Source organism: Pempheris klunzingeri, chromosome 12, assembly GCF_042242105.1.
Source record: "Pempheris klunzingeri isolate RE-2024b chromosome 12, fPemKlu1.hap1, whole genome shotgun sequence".
Classification (NCBI taxonomy): domain Eukaryota; kingdom Metazoa; phylum Chordata; class Actinopteri; order Acropomatiformes; family Pempheridae; genus Pempheris; species Pempheris klunzingeri.
The window spans coordinates 1,889,991-1,910,126 of record NC_092023.1 but is presented as its reverse complement, the minus strand read 5'-3'; the positions used below and the strand labels follow the sequence as shown (position 1 = coordinate 1,910,126).

Here is a 20,136-nt window from a genome sequence, read left to right as displayed (position 1 = left end):
AGTATGACAGAAATATGCTGCCAAATGCTCACAGGACTTCAAAATAAAAGCTCTCTCTGGCAAAGCACAACAGAAAATCACTCTTAGAGATGAAAAGCTCAAATGAAACACAAGAATCCAAAAACAAAAGTGCAAAGCAAAACATGGCTCATAAGAAAAGAATCAATCAGCCACAGGGACTTGACTAAACACTGGCTCTGAACACAACAGACAAGACAAGCGGACGCAGGGTGAAGGGGGACTATATATACACTGACAAGGTAAGTGAACACAGGTGGAAACAATCAGGGCGGGGAGACAATCACACAGGTGGGAAGACACACAAAGGCAGGAAGTAAAGCTAACAAACGAGAAGGAAACATAAACTACAAAGTAAAACAGGAAGTCACAAGACAAGATTGAACAAAATAAAACAATTTAACATCAGACATGACACCTGCCAGCCAGATTTGATATTTTGTGGACATAGTTCCTACGTGGTGCGTATATCAAACACCCCAGGAGTCACTTTATCACCAGCAGGTGTATCAAGCAGCTGGTAATATTCATATCGTCGAAGTTGCCTCATGAAGAATGTCATATTTAATCTCAGGAGTGTATCAAGTAAACAAGCGCTCACACAGGTATATACAGAGTGTGTAGCCTGGAGTCCCCGTCTGACTCCTGTTGGCTCGATCCTGCAGATAAATGAGCAGCTTTCAACCAGACATCTCTTAAACACAGCACAAAGTCTGTCAGAGAGCAGGAAGGTGAGCACATACAGGACAGTGACCTGCTGCATTCACTCAATTATGAGCTTATTCTTTTCACTTTGAGCAAAAGAAGTGTAGAAAAGAGGTGATGCCGTGCTGCTGAAGAGCCTTAAAGCTGCGTCCTCTCTAATGTCCAGCAGGTCAGTGAGAAGTGAACACCTTCCTGAAGACTTTCTGCTCTCAGTCTCTAGTTTACAGTCTTCTTCAGCACAGCACGATGTTCATTTAGTCAATTATGGTCCCATTTAGAGGAAGATACACCAGGAAGAGGGAGGAGCTTCTGGCTCCAGAAAAAAGCAAGATGGCGACAACCTTAAAGCCAAACTCAAGGTTTCAAAATGGCCGTCCAGATGGTAACTTTTAGTAGTTTTGATGAAATAATAATTTCAGTCAGAGACGCATCAAAGACTCGACCATGCAGTTAAATCTGGAAGCTCTCAAGGAATCTGCTGAGGTAGATAATCCTCCACTGACAAACCTGAACATAATTCTTAATTAAGATCAACAATTAGAAATGAATAAAAAGCTTAGTAGTTCATGTCGTGGTTGTCGGCACCTGTATGAACATGACTGGATGTCACCTGCCATGCAGCTACCTCTAAACGGACCCTTAATGAAATGATCTCATGGCTGTTATGTAAAATCGGCTTTGTTTGGGGGTAGTTTTATAGTTTGGAGAAGCTGTAACCGTTCAGTCTGAGAGCGATGGGAAGAAGTCGTTCTCTGCTGCCGAGCTGCAGCTACGGTGACGAATAAAACAAAGGGACTCTCAGAGCACACTCAGTGCCCCTGTTTCCAATTACCTCAAATGCCACACTGATGTGTGTTTGCTCTTGAACTCGCTCCCTAAAAATGTCACTTTATGTGGAAATAGCAAGTAAACAGCACTTGACACCAATGGCTGCTTCCACCACTTTCAGTAATGAACTGCAGGTCTGTTGTGAGTCAGTTCGTCTCCTTCTGTGTCCCTCCGTGTTGTGACGGCTTGTTTCACGGCGGCTTTTTGAGGCTGCTTTGTGTTTGTGTTGTTACATATTGTGCTCTGTTGTTTCATGCTGAACTGCTGGTGTTGCACTGTGTGGTGTGGTGTCGTGTCGTGGTGTGTTGTGCTCCTCACACTCTCCTTGTGTCTTCTGCTAGGCGGCAGGACGCTGACAGGTCAACAGCCTCCCACCCAAAGGTAAGAGGAGCCTGGGCCCTAAAAAAGGAGCCTCTAATGACACACAGGAACAAAGCAGGAGAGGATTAGAGCGTGGGGTGCGATCACACCTCTTATGTCACATCCACGCAGGTCTGAATGACGCTGTTCTCATCTTCCCCCTCTAAAAAAGAAGAAATATTCCATGTTACATCTTATTATTTATGGTTGCATGCTAAAGGTTTCCATCTCCAGCGGCTCTCTCTGATAGTTCCTCTCTGAACTGTCCACATGAAAGCACAACGGGGCCAAAACTGAGACAGAAAAATGTCTTTTAAAGTTTTCCTGTACTGCTGTTAAAACTCTGTAAAGGTCCTGAGGGGGGACACTTGGATCCAGCCTGTGTCCATTGTCTCATAATCTGTCTGTATCGTAATATAATATAATATAATTTCTCATTAAAACATCTGAAGTTGCATGTTTTTTTTTTGCCTTGCACTGAATAATGAATATAAAGCTGAACTGCTGATAATTGCTGAGAAGTGGGACTTTATTACTGACGTCCAGCTTGTGCCTGAAAAGCAGCATTAATGTGCCAACAGACTCCACGCAGCCATTAGAGCACTATTTTACTATTTTTCTCTTTTTTTTTTTTTTTTTTACATGATGTAACTCTAATTTTGCTTTTCCTTGAAAGTCTCTCCCCGCTGTGTGTGACCTTCTCGCTGTGATTTGATGCACCGCGTGGTGATTAGCATGAAGATGTGGGCTTATTCATAGAGGTCCACGAGCATAAATGACTCTCTCTCTCCCTCTGTCAACGTGTGTGTGTGTGTGTGTGTGTGTGTGTGTGTGTGTGTTTTACTTTACACAGGGTTAAACGCATAGTAGTGGAAGTTGACACTTAAGAGGCGGAGAGGGTCGCGGTGAATGCAGGAGACTTAGTAAACAGTACTGGGCAGTAGTGTGTGTGTGTGTGTGTGTGTGTGTGTGTGTGTGTGTGTGTGTGTGTGTGTGTGTGTGTTAAAGCAACAGTGAGAAGAGGGTGCTGCTGCTGCTGCTCGGCTGACACGGGTCACAGTGGCAGGGTGGAGGCTGTAGATGGGGTCAGGGTCATGATGGTGTTGTGTTTGAGCTCAGCCTGTCACTGTGTGATTTGAGGCTCTGCTGAATTTGCATTAACCTGTTTACTTCCTGTTTATTTATTCCAGTAGCCCATCCTGCTGTGTGGAAAGAGTTTTCCAGAGGTGCAGCAGACAGAAGCGTCCTGAGCTTCATGGACGGAGCAGATGTTTAGTGTCGGTCCTCAGACACACACGTTTGTTTGCTTTGCTACCTTTGCAGGTTGGGTTGTAATTAATAACACTAACAAATTGTCTTATAGCAGCAAATGACACTTTATTTCTGTGAGCTCCAGTTTTCAGCGTTTCTCCCTTTGTGCATGAATATTTAGATTTGTGTGAGTCAACAGAAAAAGCACACTTTGCTGCAGAGTAAGCCCAACTGTGAGGACAAATACAGCTGCAGCTCCAGCAGAGGTTTGATGAAAAGTGTCTTTGTCCTTTTTCCAACATCAGGTTTGATTTTGTGTTTTTACATTTTTCAAGAGTCGACCATTAAGACGTTTAGAGACTTTTTTCCAGTTGTTGGTCTTTAACATGTAAAAAGCTTTTTAAGGGGGAATATGCTGCCTGATAAGTGCACATATGATAAGTGCAGTGCATTTGCAAGTGTGTTTGCTCTTTGTGAGTTCTAATTGTTGGTGCATTAAAGTGCTTTTTGGTCGGAGTAATAACACAGTGAGCAGTTCTTTTCTTTTTGGATCTCTAGCAGAGCAGTGACAGAATGAAGAGGACATGATGTACAGTCATGTGATAATAAGAATAATTCTACTTAAGTCTTGCGTTCAAATAGAACCTAAATAGAAGTAAATAACCAGGCATGATGAGTACATTTAAAGGACCAAGCTGCACAGTTTTGTGTCAGTTAGCTTCAAATTGCATTGGTTAAACTTCACAGTTCCAACCACTAGTGTCCATTCAATTCTATATGATACGAAGGTGAATTTACAGATCAGTTGAGTAACTAGACACAATTATTAGAAACCAGTGGGTGTTGCATGGAAACAAAATGTTAAATGTTGGAGAGAAAGTATATAAGAGGTTAGATACATGTGGGGGAATAAGAACTACAGCATCACTCCCTGGAAAAACTCTAAAGATGAAAAGGACATTCATCAATACCTCAACCGACAGTGGAAAGTTGAAAATGGATTTACTGCAAACAGACCTGAGTGACAGCAGGACTCCACCACACCACCTTAGCCCCACTTTCATGGTCTCCACCCACTGAACGTCACATCTCTGCAGCTCAGCTGTCAAAGAAAATTCCGCACTGGTTTCTCTTTGTTGGCTCCTCCAGACGGGCAGCAGTCTCTCAATTACGACAGCCCCTGAAGGCAGCAGTAGATCACACAGCTCATTGAGGGAACAAGTGGAAGGAAAAGACTGTGGCTCTTTATACCTTTGTTAGATTTGTAGTTTTTTTTTCTTCTTTTAACTTTGAGGAGATTGTGCAGAGTTTTTTCTTGTACTCTCTCTGGTGCTGAGTGGCCCGCTGTCACACATGGCTCCCCGGGGGGTCTGGCTGCTGGTCGCGCTGTCCGCTGTCCTGAATGTGCGCTCCTGCTGCGCCTTTACCTGTCCGGCCATCTGCCGCTGCAGCCCGGACACCTTCCAGTGCAGCAGGGACACTCATGTGGCCCCCGGGGCAGGACACACGGCCGTGACTCGACTGTGAGTAACCAAAGTCTGTTGTGATCTGGTCTAACATCTCTGGAGCATCAGTGCCCTTCTGGTGCTTCATGGACTTCTGGGACATCATTTCTATTCCCCCACTGTCACTGTAATATTCCTATAAGGACTTTAGGTTGTACTTATCAGAGGATTTAGCATAAATGTAATTTGGAGGGATTACCTGAAGAGACTATTTTTATATTTATAGTCAAAGTGTGAAAGTGGAGTTAATAACTTTTTTGCTTCTGACTCTGACAGGAGGCTCAGTCACCTGCCCTTCAAGGAAGTCCCAAGTCATGCCTTCAAGGAGCTCAGCAACATTACAATTATGTGAGTTGCTTGTTTATTCTGGCACGTTTTGAAGAGACAGTGAAGAAACACACTGCAGGTGAATTAGTGTTGCATTAAAGCCGGAGACAGGACAACTCTGACTATACGTAAGAAAGTGACTGAGGTCTGATGAAGAAGCTTTTTAGCTCAATAACTCAGTTAAATGTTTGTTGTGTGAGTTTTTACATGAGACCTGACTAATAATAAACACTTACAGTGATATTAGCAGTAATATTTCATGTTGCAAACAGATTCACTGTAAAACAAAATGTGTAGGACAAAAGAAAAAAGAACTTTTCTCTATAGATTCTTTCTCTCCATCCTTTATTACCTGCCAAACAGAGACTGTCTCTGTTTCTGCAGCGCCGCCTGTTGGTCTGTGTGTGCAGACCGCTCCCATTATCTGGATCAGAAAACTAATCACATGTATAAAGGGATGAATTAGACAGCTGATTCAGACATGTGGCAGCAAAGTTACAGTATTAAACCAAACACTGAGGTCGTCTGTAGTCTGCAGTGTGAACACAAAGTGTTTCTGCCGCTGTTCTCCGTAGAATACTGTGGGCACATAATATAAACACTAAACTAAACTGTTTCCATAAATAAGACTTGAAAATAAAAGAACTGAATTATTGCATCAGATGCTTTTGTCCCGAGCAGACACTGAGGAAGAGGAGAACATTTATCAATAACAGATTTGCTCTTCACTTCCCTGTGCTGTGAAAAAAAGAAACCACAGGTAGATTTCATTCTATATTAGCATCCTTCAGGTGTTTGTCCCATTTAGTTTCCCACAGCAGAGGCGGCTGTCATGTGTGCTAGTTGAGAATAAATATGATCAGTTTAGAAGAAGAAAAGATATTTTACTGCTGTTTCAAAGTTTTAGAAATCGTCTTAAACATAATTATATCTGTTCTTATACCTGAGTGGATAAAACATTTCAGCCAAATCTAATTACAAAAGAGTGATAACTCTCACTAAATAACAGACGAGTGAAAACAAAACCTCTTTTCATCTTAATTGCCGATTAATTAGGTCTCATCTGTGTCGTGTTTACAGCCACTAAATACTCAGTCCTAAAGCCAGAGCCCCACCCTGAATAGTTTCAGTTTAATGAATCCTTCAGTGACGGTTTGATGAGCAGATAACATTGCTCATCTTGCCTGTGGTGGAAACCACTCTCCGATGGAGCTGGCTCGTGTCGAGTGTGCTTGACTTTGCTCCCTCTGCTCCTCAGGGACGAGTCTTATCAGCCTCTGATACTTACAGTGCGTCCGCGTGGTTCGTTTTGTCTCTGGCGCTGAAACAGCTTTAGGCGATGAAATACATGAGTCCTGAAGCTGTGATCCTCAGGAAGGCCCGTGGAGCCCGTGTCAAGGTGGAGCCACACGAGTTACCCGCCGAGTGTCACCGATGACGCAGACACAGCACAGCTCCATCTAGAAAAGCTTTTAATGAGCTGTAAGTGGTAATCATGACACGGTGCATAATGCAATCAGAGCAGGGAGGAAAACAGGAGAGGAAACAGAAAGCCTAAGCAGTACAGTCAATTGTTTATTTCTTTCAAAATGGAAGCAGAGTGGCGTTAACCCGAGGAAGAGTGTTGGGTGATTACAGCAGAGTGGGAGTCTGAAAAGTGTGATTACAAGACGAAGATGAAGAGGAAGAGGAAGACGAGCCAAAGTGTTCAAGGACGAATCAAGACGTCCTGTTGACTTTGTTTGTCTCTGAACGTCTTTGTTTAGTCCTCCTTCTTAAACATCTTCACTCCGTCTTCCTGGCCCAGATGCATCTGTGATATATGTTTGGAGCCTCTCCAGACGTGAGCTGAAGTGTGTGTGTGTGTGTGTGTGTGTGTGTGTGTGTGTGTGTGTGTGTAGCTGCCCTAGAAGTGTGAATTGCAGTTGGTGGTATTTTAATACTTCCCTCATGGTTTGCATCCCAATATCAATCAGCTCTGTCCTATTTCTGCATTCAAAAGTAAGCAAAGAAGAAGAAACTCTTAGTATGTGTTTCACCCAAACTTGTTACGTATTTGTGAGCTTGATCTGAGACGTTCAGCAGTCGTTTGTTTGCAGGCTCCTGTTAATCTGTTGACTGATGTGGAGCCGTTTCTTTGTGCCACAGTGAGATTTCCCAGAGCGACTGCATCACGCGGATCCAGAGACACGCCTTCCTCTCCCTGCACGGCCTGGCTCAAATGTAAGTGACACTTTACCTCCCAACACACGTCAAATTCAGCGTGCACACTGGAAGCAATTATTCGTTTGAACAGCCGGTATGTGTTTTGCATTTCATTGAAGTTTCACAGGATTAGTCTCTCAATTACAAAGCGGCGTGTTTAATCCGTGACTTTGCGAGCGGCTGATGTGTGAAAGCACTGTTCTGTGTTTGTTTGTTTGTTGGCAGCTGCTGACAACAATATTGTAATTACTGATCCTTTTTTTTTTCCTCCCCTGCAGCTCAGTGCAGAATATCAACAGTCTGAGGGTTATTGAAAACGGGGCCTTCACTGACCTTCCCAAGCTGGAGTATCTGTGAGTCTGCTCTACATTATCATCATGCAGCTGTCGTTACCGTCTCGTTCTCTGCAGCCAAGCAGCGTCCAAACTCACAACATTTTGTTTTAAGGAGATCCTCAAGTTTCCAACAATGTCCAAAAAGTCAGGTTGAAATTGTGAACATTCGTGGTCCCCAGAGGACTTTTACGCTTCACACTTTGGTTTATGACCAAATAGCTGCAAAACTAATAAAATGTACACCAGCTCTTACCTGTTGGTTTGTGGGCGGCCATTTTGAAGCCCTGAGTTTGGTTTTATAGCCGTCACCATCTTGTTTTTTCCACAAAGACCTCCTCCGATTGGTTAGACACGACATAGTCCCGCCCTAAAGCCCCCCCCCCCGGCTTTATCGTCTATTTTCCTCTGAAATTGCATGATGGGAGCTGCAGGATCCAGCGTTTTGAAGCTTGACCCACATGAGGGACTAAAAACCAGGATATCTGAGACTCTGAGGTCTTTTTTCTTTGTTTTTAATTATTTCTAATTTCTTAAACAATAGGAGTTCATTGAGAAGCAGCCGTACTGATTACTCATCTTTATCTTTATCATCATCATCATCATATACATTAGTCACTGCTGCTAGTTAAAAACATGTCAGAGGTCACAGGCAGACAGTGACGTGATAAACCAGGTTCATCCTGGAGGGTTTTGAAGAACAGATCTGCAGCTGGGTGACATTTTGTGGTCACTTTTCGATTTGCTCTCATCTTCTTCTGATCATCCGCTCGTCTTCACAGGAGCATCTCTAACACAGCAGTGATTCACTTCCCAGACTTCACAACTATCTGCTCCTTGGCGCCAAACATTATCCTGTAAGTAATCGCATTTAAAAATAGTGTTTCTAAACTGGAGTAGTGTCTTTTCTCAGGTTCTTCACGGTGTAACTCTGAGCGGAGCCCAAGTTGTTTATTCTGAGCCCAGTTTCACTTTTATCTATCAATGTCACGATGCCATCAACCAGCGCTGAGAGTCCTCCAACTGGGTCACAGTTCATCACACCGCTCTCTTTTTTTTTTTACATGAACACACGTAACTTTGTCAAACTGATAATTGAGCCAAACAGGCTGATTGAGTGTTATCTCTCTGGGGCTGCAGAGAAATGGCAGACAACATGAGGATCGACAATATTCCTGCCAATTCCTTCCAGGGTATCACAGAGGAGTATGTTGACATGTGAGTACAGCAGCCGAGTTCTTCCTGTTACCACATTATCTCAGCGAGGAGCAACACTTTGTCACCATTTGTTAGGAATGTGTTTTGATGTGTCTCAATACGTTTATGTAATTGGATGTTCGGTTCTCTGACCTCGGTGCTTCTGACAGCAAAAATTATACCACTGTGTCCCTGACAGGAACCTGGTTAGAAACGGCTTCAGAGAAATAAAATCCCATGCATTCAACGGAACCAAGCTCAACACGCTGTAAGCATTTGATAATCAAGATTTCTCCCTCATAGAAAACTAACAACAACATGACAGATTACAGTTCCCGCTTTTCTTTTTCTAATCATAAAAACTGAGTGTACCAGTAAACAAGCGTTGTGTAAGACTAAACACAGATTGGATGCCCCGTTGTTTTCCTCCTCTGCCCCGCACTGCTCAATGTTGATGGGGACGAGATATGTGCAGACACCCTGCAGTCTAAAAATAATGCTCATCTTCCTCAGTGTCAAGTTGAGGAAACACAAAGTAGATGAAAAGTGGTTCGGGGCATTGTTGGCCATTACTGTGTCACCTTACATTTTCTCTGATGGTGCATGTTGGCTGCAAATCTACAGTTTGGACTGAAAGTCACTTTTTTTGTTTTTAATGTCTTTTGCAGGATTTTAAGAGACAACAGGTACCTGAGTCACATTCAAGAGGACGCTTTCGAAGGAGCCACAGGTCCGAGCTTTCTGTAAGGGACAGTAATTCAAGTTAATACAACATCAGTTTTATTTAAAGCTAAACATATAGGTGAGTGTGCAGTTCCCCTCAGTCCTACAGAGCTTTAACGCATCTTTTAGCTCGTGGTTTTGGTTTTACTGCTTAGATCTCTAGATCTCTAGATAGATAGATAGACACTTGAGCAGTTTAATTTATAAAATACATCATGTTTTTTATCCTGAATATATGATTGAATGTAAAATAACCACTAACTGCCAAATAAATGTCGTGCAGTCCCTAATCAGCCCCTAAAAACCACACTCTCTATCTTTTGTTGTTTAGTTCAGCAGCATTAAGGCGGCCATTTTCACACTGGGTCAGTGAAGCAAGATTAATATTCCAAACAATGTTTATCATTTTATTGTAGAAGCAGTAGGACGGTGACAGCCTGTCTGTGTAAACAGCCAACGAGGCAGGCAGCGCTGCTGAATACTGATTAGTGGGCAAATAGCGAGTCTGTTGAGAAAACGGCATGCAAGGTCTCTGATTACAGAGGCAATCCTCTGTTGTAGATATGAAAAGTTGTCTTATTTGGGTTCTGAATTAGTGTCAGTGGTATTCACCGACATGAAGGAAACGCCAAAGGTCTTCCTTCCTGCTTGTGCAGGGTCCAGGGTGGTATTTTTAGATTTGATGAATGTCAGGTTCCAGGTAATCCAAATCGAATGAGGGAGCAGATCCTGAATAGCATTATGCAGTGGATAAGATGTGTTTCTCCAGATGTCAGTAATTACAAGCTGTGTTCTGCAATGAAGCATCTTTGTTGTGGACGAGCCTCTTCAGAAAACACTGATCTACAGGAAAACTCTGCATATCAGGACTCGGCTGCCACAACAGTAAATGTACCTCCATCGATAAAATGCAAAATGATGGCGGCTCTTATGGGAAAAAATTGAGTTTGAAACCCTCCAACAAAATTGAAATGATATTAGAAATCCCCCCCAGTGGCTTGTGGCGGCTCAAAGCTCCACTGAAACGCTGTATTTCGCTGGTGGATTTCTTCACTGAAACGTTTGCTCTCTGCGTGTGTGATTCAGGGACGTCTCCTCCACAGCTCTGAGCTCCCTCCCCCCTAAAGGGCTCAGGCAGGTGAGGTTTCTGAAAGCTGGCTCTGCCTTCGCTCTGAAGACGCTCCCTCCTCTGGAGAGCCTGGCTGAGCTGCTGGAGGCCGAGCTCACGTACCCCAGCCACTGCTGCGCCTTCCACACATGGCGTCGGAAACAAAGGTACCCGCCAACTGCTGCCAGAGATGTAACGAATCCATCCACATCCACAGAAGAGCGGCCACACGCTCCGTCCAGTGAATACAGAACACCAGCAAATGAGTTTAATGTCATTCTGTGTGGTCTAACATTTCCCCCTCTGTTTTATTTACAGGGAAAATCCTTTAAAGAACTTCACAAAGCTTTGTGATCTCAGCGAAACTGAAACGTAAGTTACTTCTCTTTCCTCTTGGGGTCAGTACAGAACTGAGAGGGGAGGGGAGGGGGAGGGAAGGGGTGGGGGAGTGAATTTATTGTTCACTTTCTATAAAAATAAGAGCCTCCCCGACATTATAGATATTTTCTCTGGACACTACTGAACTCATTTTGACATTTATAACTAAAAGCGTGCAAAGAATCTGAGATGATCTGCTCTAATTTACACTTAAAGGAACAATAACTTTCACATCGCACCATAATCGAAACCAAACGGAGGGGAATGAGATCATGGAGAGAAATGAGAGGATGATTCTCCCTGTTCACTAAATATTACAGCCATTTGTCACATTTTGAGCAGAGAGCTGTCTCCGTCACTTTGATGGGACACGCTCACCATTTTTGACTTTATTGTAGTTAAATATAACAATTTCTCCTGAGACTGAACCTTCAATCACTAATAACACACGTCCACTTCTATTATGTTTCTCAGAGCTGACGTATTGATCCAACAGTGTTAGATTCTGGATGTTTCTGATGAGGAAAAATGACAAGAGAGCCGTGATTAGAGTCTTTTTAAAAACAATCTATCTGTGCAATGAGGAAACGTTCAAATACAAAACCTCCACCTGGTTTTATCACCTGGTCCTTTATGTCTTCTCCCTTCAGCTCTCAGCGTGTGTGTGTTTTCCTCAGAGAGCCCACTGCAGACGGCGTGAGTCTTATTGACGACATCAACTTCCAATATCCAGACCTGGAATTGGATTGTCTTAACAACCCCTTCGTCAAGTGCACGCCAAAGCCAGATGCCTTTAACCCGTGTGAGGACCTGCTGGGCTTCCCCTTCCTGCGCTGTCTCACCTGGATAATCACGGTTTTCGCTGTGACAGGTAACCTGGCTGTTCTGGTTGTCCTGCAGATCAGCCACCATAAGATAACCATCTCCAGATTCCTCATGTGTAACCTGGCCTTCGCTGACCTTTGCATGGGGCTCTACCTGCTGCTCATCGCCTTCATGGACTCCCACTCCCGCCACGAGTACTACAACCACGCCACCGACTGGCAGACGGGCCCCGGCTGTGGAATCGCAGGGTTTTTGACGGTGTTTGCCAGCGAGCTGTCAGTATACACGCTGACTGTAATTAGCCTCGAACGCTGGCACACCATCACCAATGCCATTCACGTCAACAAGAGGCTGCGGATGCACCATGTGACGGCCATGATGGGGGCAGGCTGGGGCTTCTCTCTGCTGGTCGCCCTGCTCCCTCTTGTGGGGGTCAGCAGTTATAGCAAAGTGAGCATCTGCCTGCCCATGGACATCGACACACTGGGCTCTCAGGTTTACGTGGTCGCTGTGCTCATTCTCAATGTCGTCGCCTTCCTGGTGGTGTGCTACTGCTACATATGCATATATCTAAGTGTTCACAACCCCGAGCACTCGACCCGTCGCGGGGACACCAAGATTGCCAAGCGAATGGCCGTGCTCATCTTCACCGACTTTGTCTGCATGGCTCCCATCTCCTTCTTCGCCATCTCAGCAGCCCTGCGTATGCCGCTCATAACCGTGTCGCACTCAAAGATCCTGCTCATTCTTTTTTATCCCATCAACTCCCTCTGCAACCCTTTCTTGTACACCCTGTTCACACGGGCTTTCAGGAAGGACGTGTGCCTGGTGCTGAGTCGCTGCGGCTGCTGCCACACAAACGCTGACTTCTGCAGGTCTCAGACTTTGGCTTCATCCCTCAACTGCCCCCAGAAAAAGTCCAGCAGAAAGCCTCACTCACTCAGCTTCTACGCCTATCACATTAAGATGAAGGGCTGCTTTCTGAACAAGGGCGCCACATGACCATCAGCACGGAGGATTTTATCATGAACACAAAGGCAGCATCGCCATCTTGCTAAAAAATGTAGCATCTCTTCAAAGAGACTGTCTTTTCTTCGGCATTAGGTTTGATCTAGGTTAGTTTACAAAGTGACAATTTCATCCGTCAGGACCGGGACACCTGAGACTGAAGACAGCAGGAGCTGCAGCCCCCGCTCCTGCACAGGTGAGGCGGCACAAAGCAGCAGATGGAGGGAGCAGAAATGGGGAACAAATAAAAGAGGCCAGACTGTTTGCAAAGCTCTCCGACTGCATTAATGCTCATTTCTGTTGGTAAGATCCAGATCTGTGTGACGGCACTTAAGTAAGCTGTCACAAGAAGAGACTTTTAGTTAAGTTAAAGATCAATATGAAGGAGTTATTTATTTTTCTGTCCTTTTACAGGTTGAAAGTTTGAGTTTGTGTTCATGGAAGTAAATGTGATCAAACAGAGGTTTTTGTTTTAGCTTAGTTTTTGTGTTCATCTATCGGGTCGTCGTCTCAGGAGACATTTTAATAAAAGAATAAAAGTGTGGTTTGGTTTTGTTTCTCCATTTAACATACTAGAATATAGTTTCCATGTCAAACGTCCACTTCTGTTCCTAGTTTTAGAGAATATTCTTGAGTATAGATTACTAGAATGACACATTACTACCATCTTAGAAACTAATGCATCATCACTGCAGGCAACAAGTTCTCCAGACAAGATAACCGTGTATCTGTGCTGGTTGACTTTATTAATACCAGACAAATGTCAATATGCTGGACAAACACAGGTTTGCTCCATCAATAGTTGAAGCTGGTGATCAATAAAATAATCAATGCGATAGTTTTAGACGTGCACCAAACAGCACTGCTGAAATTATGACCCTAACACTGCCAACGTCAAAATGAAAATAGCAAAATGATTTCCAAGGACACATCAACTTTTTCTAGCTTCTTTAGTGTCCAAACAAAAGTTTAAAAGATTACTGGGATCTATAAATGAACGTTGTCATGCCCCAGTGAATGTGTCCATACTAGACCACTGGGCCCTGTTTGGTTTAAATAGTGAAGAGAAAGAAAAAAAAAAAAGTCTCTTAGTTCATTAAAAACAAAAAACAGCTGTACTCACAGAAAAGGGTTTATTGAAGGCAGCACCACAGAACAGTTGAAGCTTGATTAAAGTCGAGACATTACAACGTCTGGAAATCAAACAGCATATTAGGCCCCTTCAAGACAGAATAAAACAAGTCAAATGATGATTTGCTTTACTAATAAAAGTAAAAAGTTTCAGTTAAATATTACACAACATAAATTGGTGCTGTTTGCCTCAGATTGGATTCACAAGCAAAGCTCCAAGTAATTGGTTCTCAGTGTTGCTCTCATAACAACAAACTGAAAAAAAAACTAAAGAATCAGAGATTTCGCACGGTGCCGTTTAAACATCCTGCTCCATGAGGCGGATTAGTAAAGGTCTAAATGTACTGATTGTTTTAAATACGTCCTCTTTTATCTGATGTGTGCCAACAGCTACGGCTCATTACCACTCGGCTTCCCCGACAGCTTTAGAGAACACGTAGTCCCTGCCTCCATAACACATCACTCCATCCTTCAAGTGAAACTTCCAGCGGTTCTTACTGCGGTGGATCTGTGATGGAGACAAAACGTTAGGATCCCAACAGTCAGCGTTCAGCACCGAGAGGCAAACTGAAGACCCAACGTGCTCTTACTTTGTCATACTGGCAAACAATCACATTGTCAGTGTCGAAGAGATCTGGGATGTCCTGCTCGATCACATCATCGCCTGAATTCAAAGGGTCCTGGAGGACAGACAGACAGAGTGTGTGTGTGTGTGTGTGGAGAGAAAATGTGCACAGCCTGAAAAACATGACTGATAAATATCATTTCTGGGAGGAATAATAAAGCATCACACTCTGTCTCACCTCATCCTCCACAGCAAGTTCCTCCGCTCCCTCGCTGTCGCTGCTGGAGGAGATGCTGTTGCCGTCGCTGCTTCCATCTCCTTCCTGCAGGGCCTTTATGGCCTCTGCATTGATTATACCCAGAAAGTCGTTCTCTTCCAGGGGAACTTCCTCCTCGATGTCAGAGTTGTCTGCGGGGCCATCCAGCTGAACGATGTCTGACAGCTCGTTGTAGTTGTAGTCCAGGTCCAGCTTAGCAGGAGCATCAGGAGGAAGCACCACAGTTATGTATGATAAGATTCAGAAAAGTGAAGTTGGAGTGTAACTTTACTTTTAGTCCCTACTGTGCATCAAGCTCTAACAATGCTGCATCCTACACTTCCCATAATGCAACATCCCTTAGACTCTCTACCTGATAAACCTTTAAACTCCACACCTACATCCTGCAACACCACTTTAGAGGATCTACTGCATCTTAATTAGTGAGCTTCAGAGGAGCTGGAAGGATCATCATCTCAGTAAGAAAACAAACGTTTGCATTTCCCAAAATGTGGAACTGCACCTCAACAACCGGCCTTTCCTCATTTCTGTGTCTGGTGTTTGCTCAAAGAGGAAATGTTCTTTTCAGATTACCCCAAGAACAGCTTCACACTGGCCACCAGCCTCTGCAGGGCCCAGCCTCCTCGCCCTCTCAGCCTTCTCTCTCTCCTCCTCTATCACTTCTTTCAGGATGTCGTCAATGTCTCTGCTCTTTAACTGTGCCGACTGTGTCAAAGTGTCCTCGGTGCTGATCTGGAAGTCTAACGACTGCCTGCAGGGTGCTGCACTCATGCTGAGGTTCACAGGTTCACGTTGTGGACTCGGGTCCATCTCTCCCGGGGTGACCTCCGGCTCTGGAGAGCAGGCCCCCCGAAGCTGCGAGGGCTCTGCAGCAGCGGCGGCTTGTGGCTGCTGGGGGAGGCCGCCCTCCTGACCGGGTGGTAAATTGGTCTTTGGATGTGGCGGCTGTGTGACAGAAGCAGCCGAGGCGGGGGGGGGCTCCACCTCCAGAGGATGAAAGGTGTTGGGTGGTGGTGCAGGAGCTTCTCTCCACTCGGGGCCTTTGTTCCCTTTCTGGGAAACGGGCGGCTGACCTGCTGCGGCCTGAGTAACCACGACTGGGACATTAACCTTGTAAAGCTGGCCTTAGTGGGACAGAAGGGGAGAATGGAAGGTCATTTTAATCCATCAAAACATGCTAAAAACTAACAACACATTTAGGCCCATAACAGGTAAAGTCAGCGTGCACCAGAAGCTGTTTGCAGAGTGACTCCAGCTGGTATCTGCACAGGGTAAGCTAACCCAGCAGGGAGGGAGAAGGTAGCCAGAGTCTCCGAGTTGGTCTGCGATGAAACAGAAAAACATAAGTCAGCAAAACAAGCAGGATGGATTTACAGAGCAGTGAAGCAGTGCAGATCCCTCAGAGCCCTGAGGTCAGCAGGTCTGTCCCACAGGTATCATCATGGCTGACAAATGAAGTGACTACAAAAGACAGATAAGAAAAACAGGAGGAAGAGGAGGGATCCAGATGTTCCAAGTTTCTATTTTTCTCTTGAATTTTGGTGTCTGAACTTCACAAATCCAATTCAAGCAGCTTTTTAACTAAATCTGATTTTCTGAATCCTGAAAAAAAATAAAGTTTTAAATGACCTTCAGCACATTGCAGTGGGGGGGGAGCTCAAACCACATGAATTCAGATACACGATTCTCAAATTCAAGTTATTACAACTATGTATTTGCTTCCATAAGCAACCATCATGTTAAAAGCCGTACGTGATGTGCTGTAAATCCTCATGACACTTGCCTTGAGCCCTGGGAAACTGTGGATATTCTGATTTGCAGGAATCACAACCGAGGCTGAGAGCAAGAATCAGAGCAGAGTTGATAGAAAAATGTTCATGTATGCCACAAATAAACACCCAGAGCACTTTTAAAAAAAAGTTTGGCAAGTTGTATTAATGCACAATGTAATTAGAGGTTTGTTTTGTCAGCAGGAGTTTACTGAGTCACCTGTGAGTTCGTGATCCGTCTGGCTGTAGTTGGCGGGGAACTGCAGCACAAAGCTGGAGGAGTTGATGTTGTTCTTCCTGAAGTCCTCCATTGCTTTTGACTGCATCATCTTTGACTCCCAGAGCTGCACAGCAGAGGACACAGCAGTCGGTCTTCCTGTTTTGGTGCATGTACTCTAACTGCTGAAACTGATAACCTCAGTCAAGATGTGCATGTTTTTTAAAAAGTAAGCAGCGTTATGTAGAATATAACTCACATGTTTTAAATCATCCAGGACGCGCTCTTCAAGCCCTTCGTCCAAGAACAGCTCCCTCATGCTCTCAATCACATCATCAATTATGGACAAGTAGAGTTTGGCCTGCAAATGTTCAAGTCAGAGGCTCTTTAACTGCTTGTGAAGGAAAAGGAAGTCATCCAAAACAGTTTTCTATCAAACATATATAGACCAAATTCCATTCAAAAATCTACCACTTCTATGTTGCTGGCTGCTGAGAACTGTAGATTCATGTACTTTTAAATAAATCCAGACATTTTTTGAGAATATCAAAGTCAGCCTTCATTTCAGGTTACATATAATATGTCAGTAACCTTAACTAGTATTTCTCTGGTTAAAACACTTAAGAAGTTCTTAATCACTATTCACTGTAAATTTAAAAAAGGACAAATTAAAATGTAGGTGAAATCAAATATTTTAGAACAGACTCAAAAGAATACAACATGATTGATGTTACTGGAAGATAAGAAAGCCACATGCGTGACAACATGAATTAAACTGCACTGAGATATTCCTAATAACAACAATAGTTTACAGCCAAAGCAGCTGTGCTCACCACTGGGCCTGTGTTGGTCAGCATGATTCAAGGCAACAGGAGCTCCATCAGCCTGGAAACAAAAACACAAACATACATGGTGATAAAGTGAGACACTCACACACAGGTGATGGTAATCAGGCTCCACAGACAGGTGTGACTGGAGCTGAGGCCCTCAGGTGAGTCTGAGGAGCTGACGGGTCGCTGGTTCTACTGGATTAGAACTTAGAATAATAAAAGTTTGGAATAGACACATTATTTAATTTAATGCCATTTTAATCTGTGTCGCTAAAATAAGATGAGAGTTTAGGTTTTCTCATTTTACCATAAAAAAATCCATTTTGCATCAACCTACAAAGTGCTGAGAAAATATACTTACAAGTAAAAGTAAGTTAAAATGTTACTCAGGTAAAAGTATCTACATTTTATCAGCAAAATGGTTTTAAAGTATGAAAAGTAAAAGTACTCATTCTGCAGAATAACAGTCCCTGTTAGTGTTTTACTGTTATATCTGATATTTCCTGCATGTCACTGTAGACTTTAACCGCTGTGCCAATTTTAATTACTTTATATCCTGTCAATCTACAGCAATGCATGATGGTCCATAGGATCATTACATGTTTGTAGCGTCGCTCTCCGGTGAGAACCAGGTGTCTCTAAAACTGTGGATGAGCTCAGTAAATCAGCTTTATGGTGCATTTTACAGCCAAAGATGTTTTTATGTATATTTACAGTTGATGAAGTTTAAAAACTTTGTGAACCCAAAGAGGAACACTTCCTCCTTCAAATCCACATCTGAAATGACTTTGGAGATGCACGGTGTGCAGCGGGCACGAAGGGGAGGAAAAACTGTGATCTTAAACTCAACCAAAGCTGTCAGACAAATGAAGAGGAGTAAAACTATTTGCCTCTGAGATGTTCTGGAGTGTAAAGCTGCATAAAGTGGAAATATTAAGTAAAGTGCACGTACCTTGAATTTGTACTTAGAGTGAGGAAAGTAGTGAATTTACTTCCACCACTGCCTCCACCCACCACAGGGACCCCCAACACTTAGTTAGGATAAGATAAGAGACTTTATTTATCCCACACCGGACAGAAGAGACAGAAAAGGTGCAGAAACAAGGGAAACAACTAAAAGAATAAATATAAACGTGAAAAGAAATGAAATATATCCATGTGTGTGTTGCACAGGATGCACAGCACCACAGTGGTGGTTCGACTGTGATGCAGCAGAACTTCTGCACCTCTAGTCTTTATTTTCAACAGAGACTTTGGCTGCAGCCCTCTGAGGATGAGCTGAGGATGGAGGGATGGTTGTTCTGCACATTTTCCACAGAGCCGGGGACTCTGATCTCTAGAGGTTACAATGCCGGGAGTTCAAAACGTCTCAACCTTTACAAAACACTTTGAACTCGGTGTTCAGCAGAGAGGGAGCAGGATGATTCTCTTCATCTCTGCTCTGTCTACTTCAGTAGCAGAGACAGGTGGAAAGCAGCGCCCCCTATGGTGCCCAAACAGAACTACCACCTGGGGGAGCAAAGTGTGGTCACCAACATGATTCAGAGCCATTTTCCATCTTTTTAAATATATTATGTGACCTGCTGCTGATGTGAGTGAAACTATAAACACCCGAAGAACATAAAAGCACATACGACAAACAGAATTACTGAGGAAACCAGACTTTATTTATTCAGGGGAGTTTTAAAAGGCCTGCATCTGCAGCATCTGTGCTCAGATATTGTTTCAGGTGCACTTCAGCGTGCAGGTGAGCCGTGCCCGTCGGTGGTGTGTCCCCACAGAGGGAGCTTCAGTTCAGGGTAAGATGCAGTCAAAGCATCACACAGCCAGCAGGGCTTCTGGAAAGCTTTTCCCACTAAACATTTCATTTATTGAGCGGCAGCCTGTCATTACTCACCGCTGGACGCTTCAGTATCCCGACAGGAGTGTGATGATGGGAAAAATTGAATTAGGTTGTGCTGTTTTGACACTCGGAGACGCTGCTTTGTTAAGTGAATGATCACAAAGTCAAATTGTGGCGTTTCATGCAAACAGTAACAGGATTTATGTCCTGATTCATGATTTCAGCACAGGAGAGTTCATTTAGCGACATATAAACTATAAAACATGTTGTTCCTCTCTCACCTTCAGAGACAAAGAAGCAGCACGAGTCGTTCAGGTTTTATTTCTTTACTCTTGATGCATTTAATATCCAGCATGAGCCAAATATCATTAAAGGCCTTGTTGGTCACTGTGAACATTCACCAATCTTTCTTTTTATCCAACACATTCACAACCCAGAGGCAGAAAGATCACACAATAAAAGATTTGATTTGCTTAAATAAAATTACAGTCCTCCAGAATACAACCTCAGTATGAAGGCAAAGGTCAGCTCGAGGTAAGCAGCAGAAGTAACGAGCTGGAATCTATGTGCAAAAATAGGATTCATTGATTCACGTTGATGCTGAGAGTCAGTCAGCTCCTGCAGGGTTAATTCTAAACTGCTGTTTCACTTTGGATTTGGTAAAAATACACTGCCGCCCTTCAAATATGAAATTATGTTGTAGCTTTCTGGAGCAAAGCACTTGGAATTTGTGC

The 20,136-nt window shown here is 43.7% G+C and overlaps 2 protein-coding genes across 2 annotated transcripts; one reads left to right on the top strand and one right to left on the bottom strand.

Annotated features, from left to right (window-relative positions):
• The first annotated feature begins 1,289 nt into the window (after nucleotides 1–1,289).
• On the top strand, nucleotides 1,290–12,764 carry LOC139210465 (lutropin-choriogonadotropic hormone receptor-like). Its single transcript, XM_070840445.1, has 12 exons — nucleotides 1,290–1,297; nucleotides 4,500–4,685; nucleotides 4,944–5,015; nucleotides 7,143–7,217; nucleotides 7,478–7,552; nucleotides 8,314–8,388; nucleotides 8,672–8,749; nucleotides 8,928–8,996; nucleotides 9,397–9,471; nucleotides 10,538–10,726; nucleotides 10,878–10,931; nucleotides 11,615–12,764. The coding sequence occupies exons 1-12, from the start codon at nucleotides 1,290–1,292 to the stop codon at nucleotides 12,762–12,764; spliced, it is 2,106 nt and encodes a 701-aa protein (XP_070696546.1).
• A 1,537-nt stretch (nucleotides 12,765–14,301) lies between these two features.
• gtf2a1l (general transcription factor IIA, 1-like) lies at nucleotides 14,302–17,586 on the bottom strand. Its single transcript, XM_070840447.1, has 9 exons — nucleotides 17,563–17,586; nucleotides 16,989–17,090; nucleotides 16,733–16,856; nucleotides 16,527–16,579; nucleotides 15,972–16,065; nucleotides 15,317–15,867; nucleotides 14,705–14,935; nucleotides 14,492–14,581; nucleotides 14,302–14,409 (listed from the first exon to the last, which is right to left on the bottom strand). The coding sequence occupies exons 1-9, from the start codon at nucleotides 17,584–17,586 to the stop codon at nucleotides 14,302–14,304; spliced, it is 1,377 nt and encodes a 458-aa protein (XP_070696548.1).
• Between the last annotated feature and the right edge of the window lie 2,550 nt (nucleotides 17,587–20,136).

Excerpts from the sequence above, each read along its gene's own strand:
- gtf2a1l (XM_070840447.1), bottom strand. The coding sequence starts at position 17,586 with ATGCTGACCAACACAGGCCCAGTG. Across the intron at positions 17,091-17,562 it reads TGACCAACACAGGCCCAGTG|GCCAAACTCTACTTGTCCAT; the intron begins GTGAGCACAGCT and ends GAACATTTGCAG. Across the intron at positions 15,868-15,971 it reads CACTCTGCAAACAGCTTCTG|GCCAGCTTTACAAGGTTAAT; the intron begins GTGCACGCTGAC and ends TGTCCCACTAAG.
- LOC139210465 (XM_070840445.1), top strand. Across the intron at positions 8,750-8,927 it reads ACAGAGGAGTATGTTGACAT|GAACCTGGTTAGAAACGGCT; the intron begins GTGAGTACAGCA and ends TGTCCCTGACAG. Across the intron at positions 10,727-10,877 it reads ACATGGCGTCGGAAACAAAG|GGAAAATCCTTTAAAGAACT; the intron begins GTACCCGCCAAC and ends TTTTATTTACAG.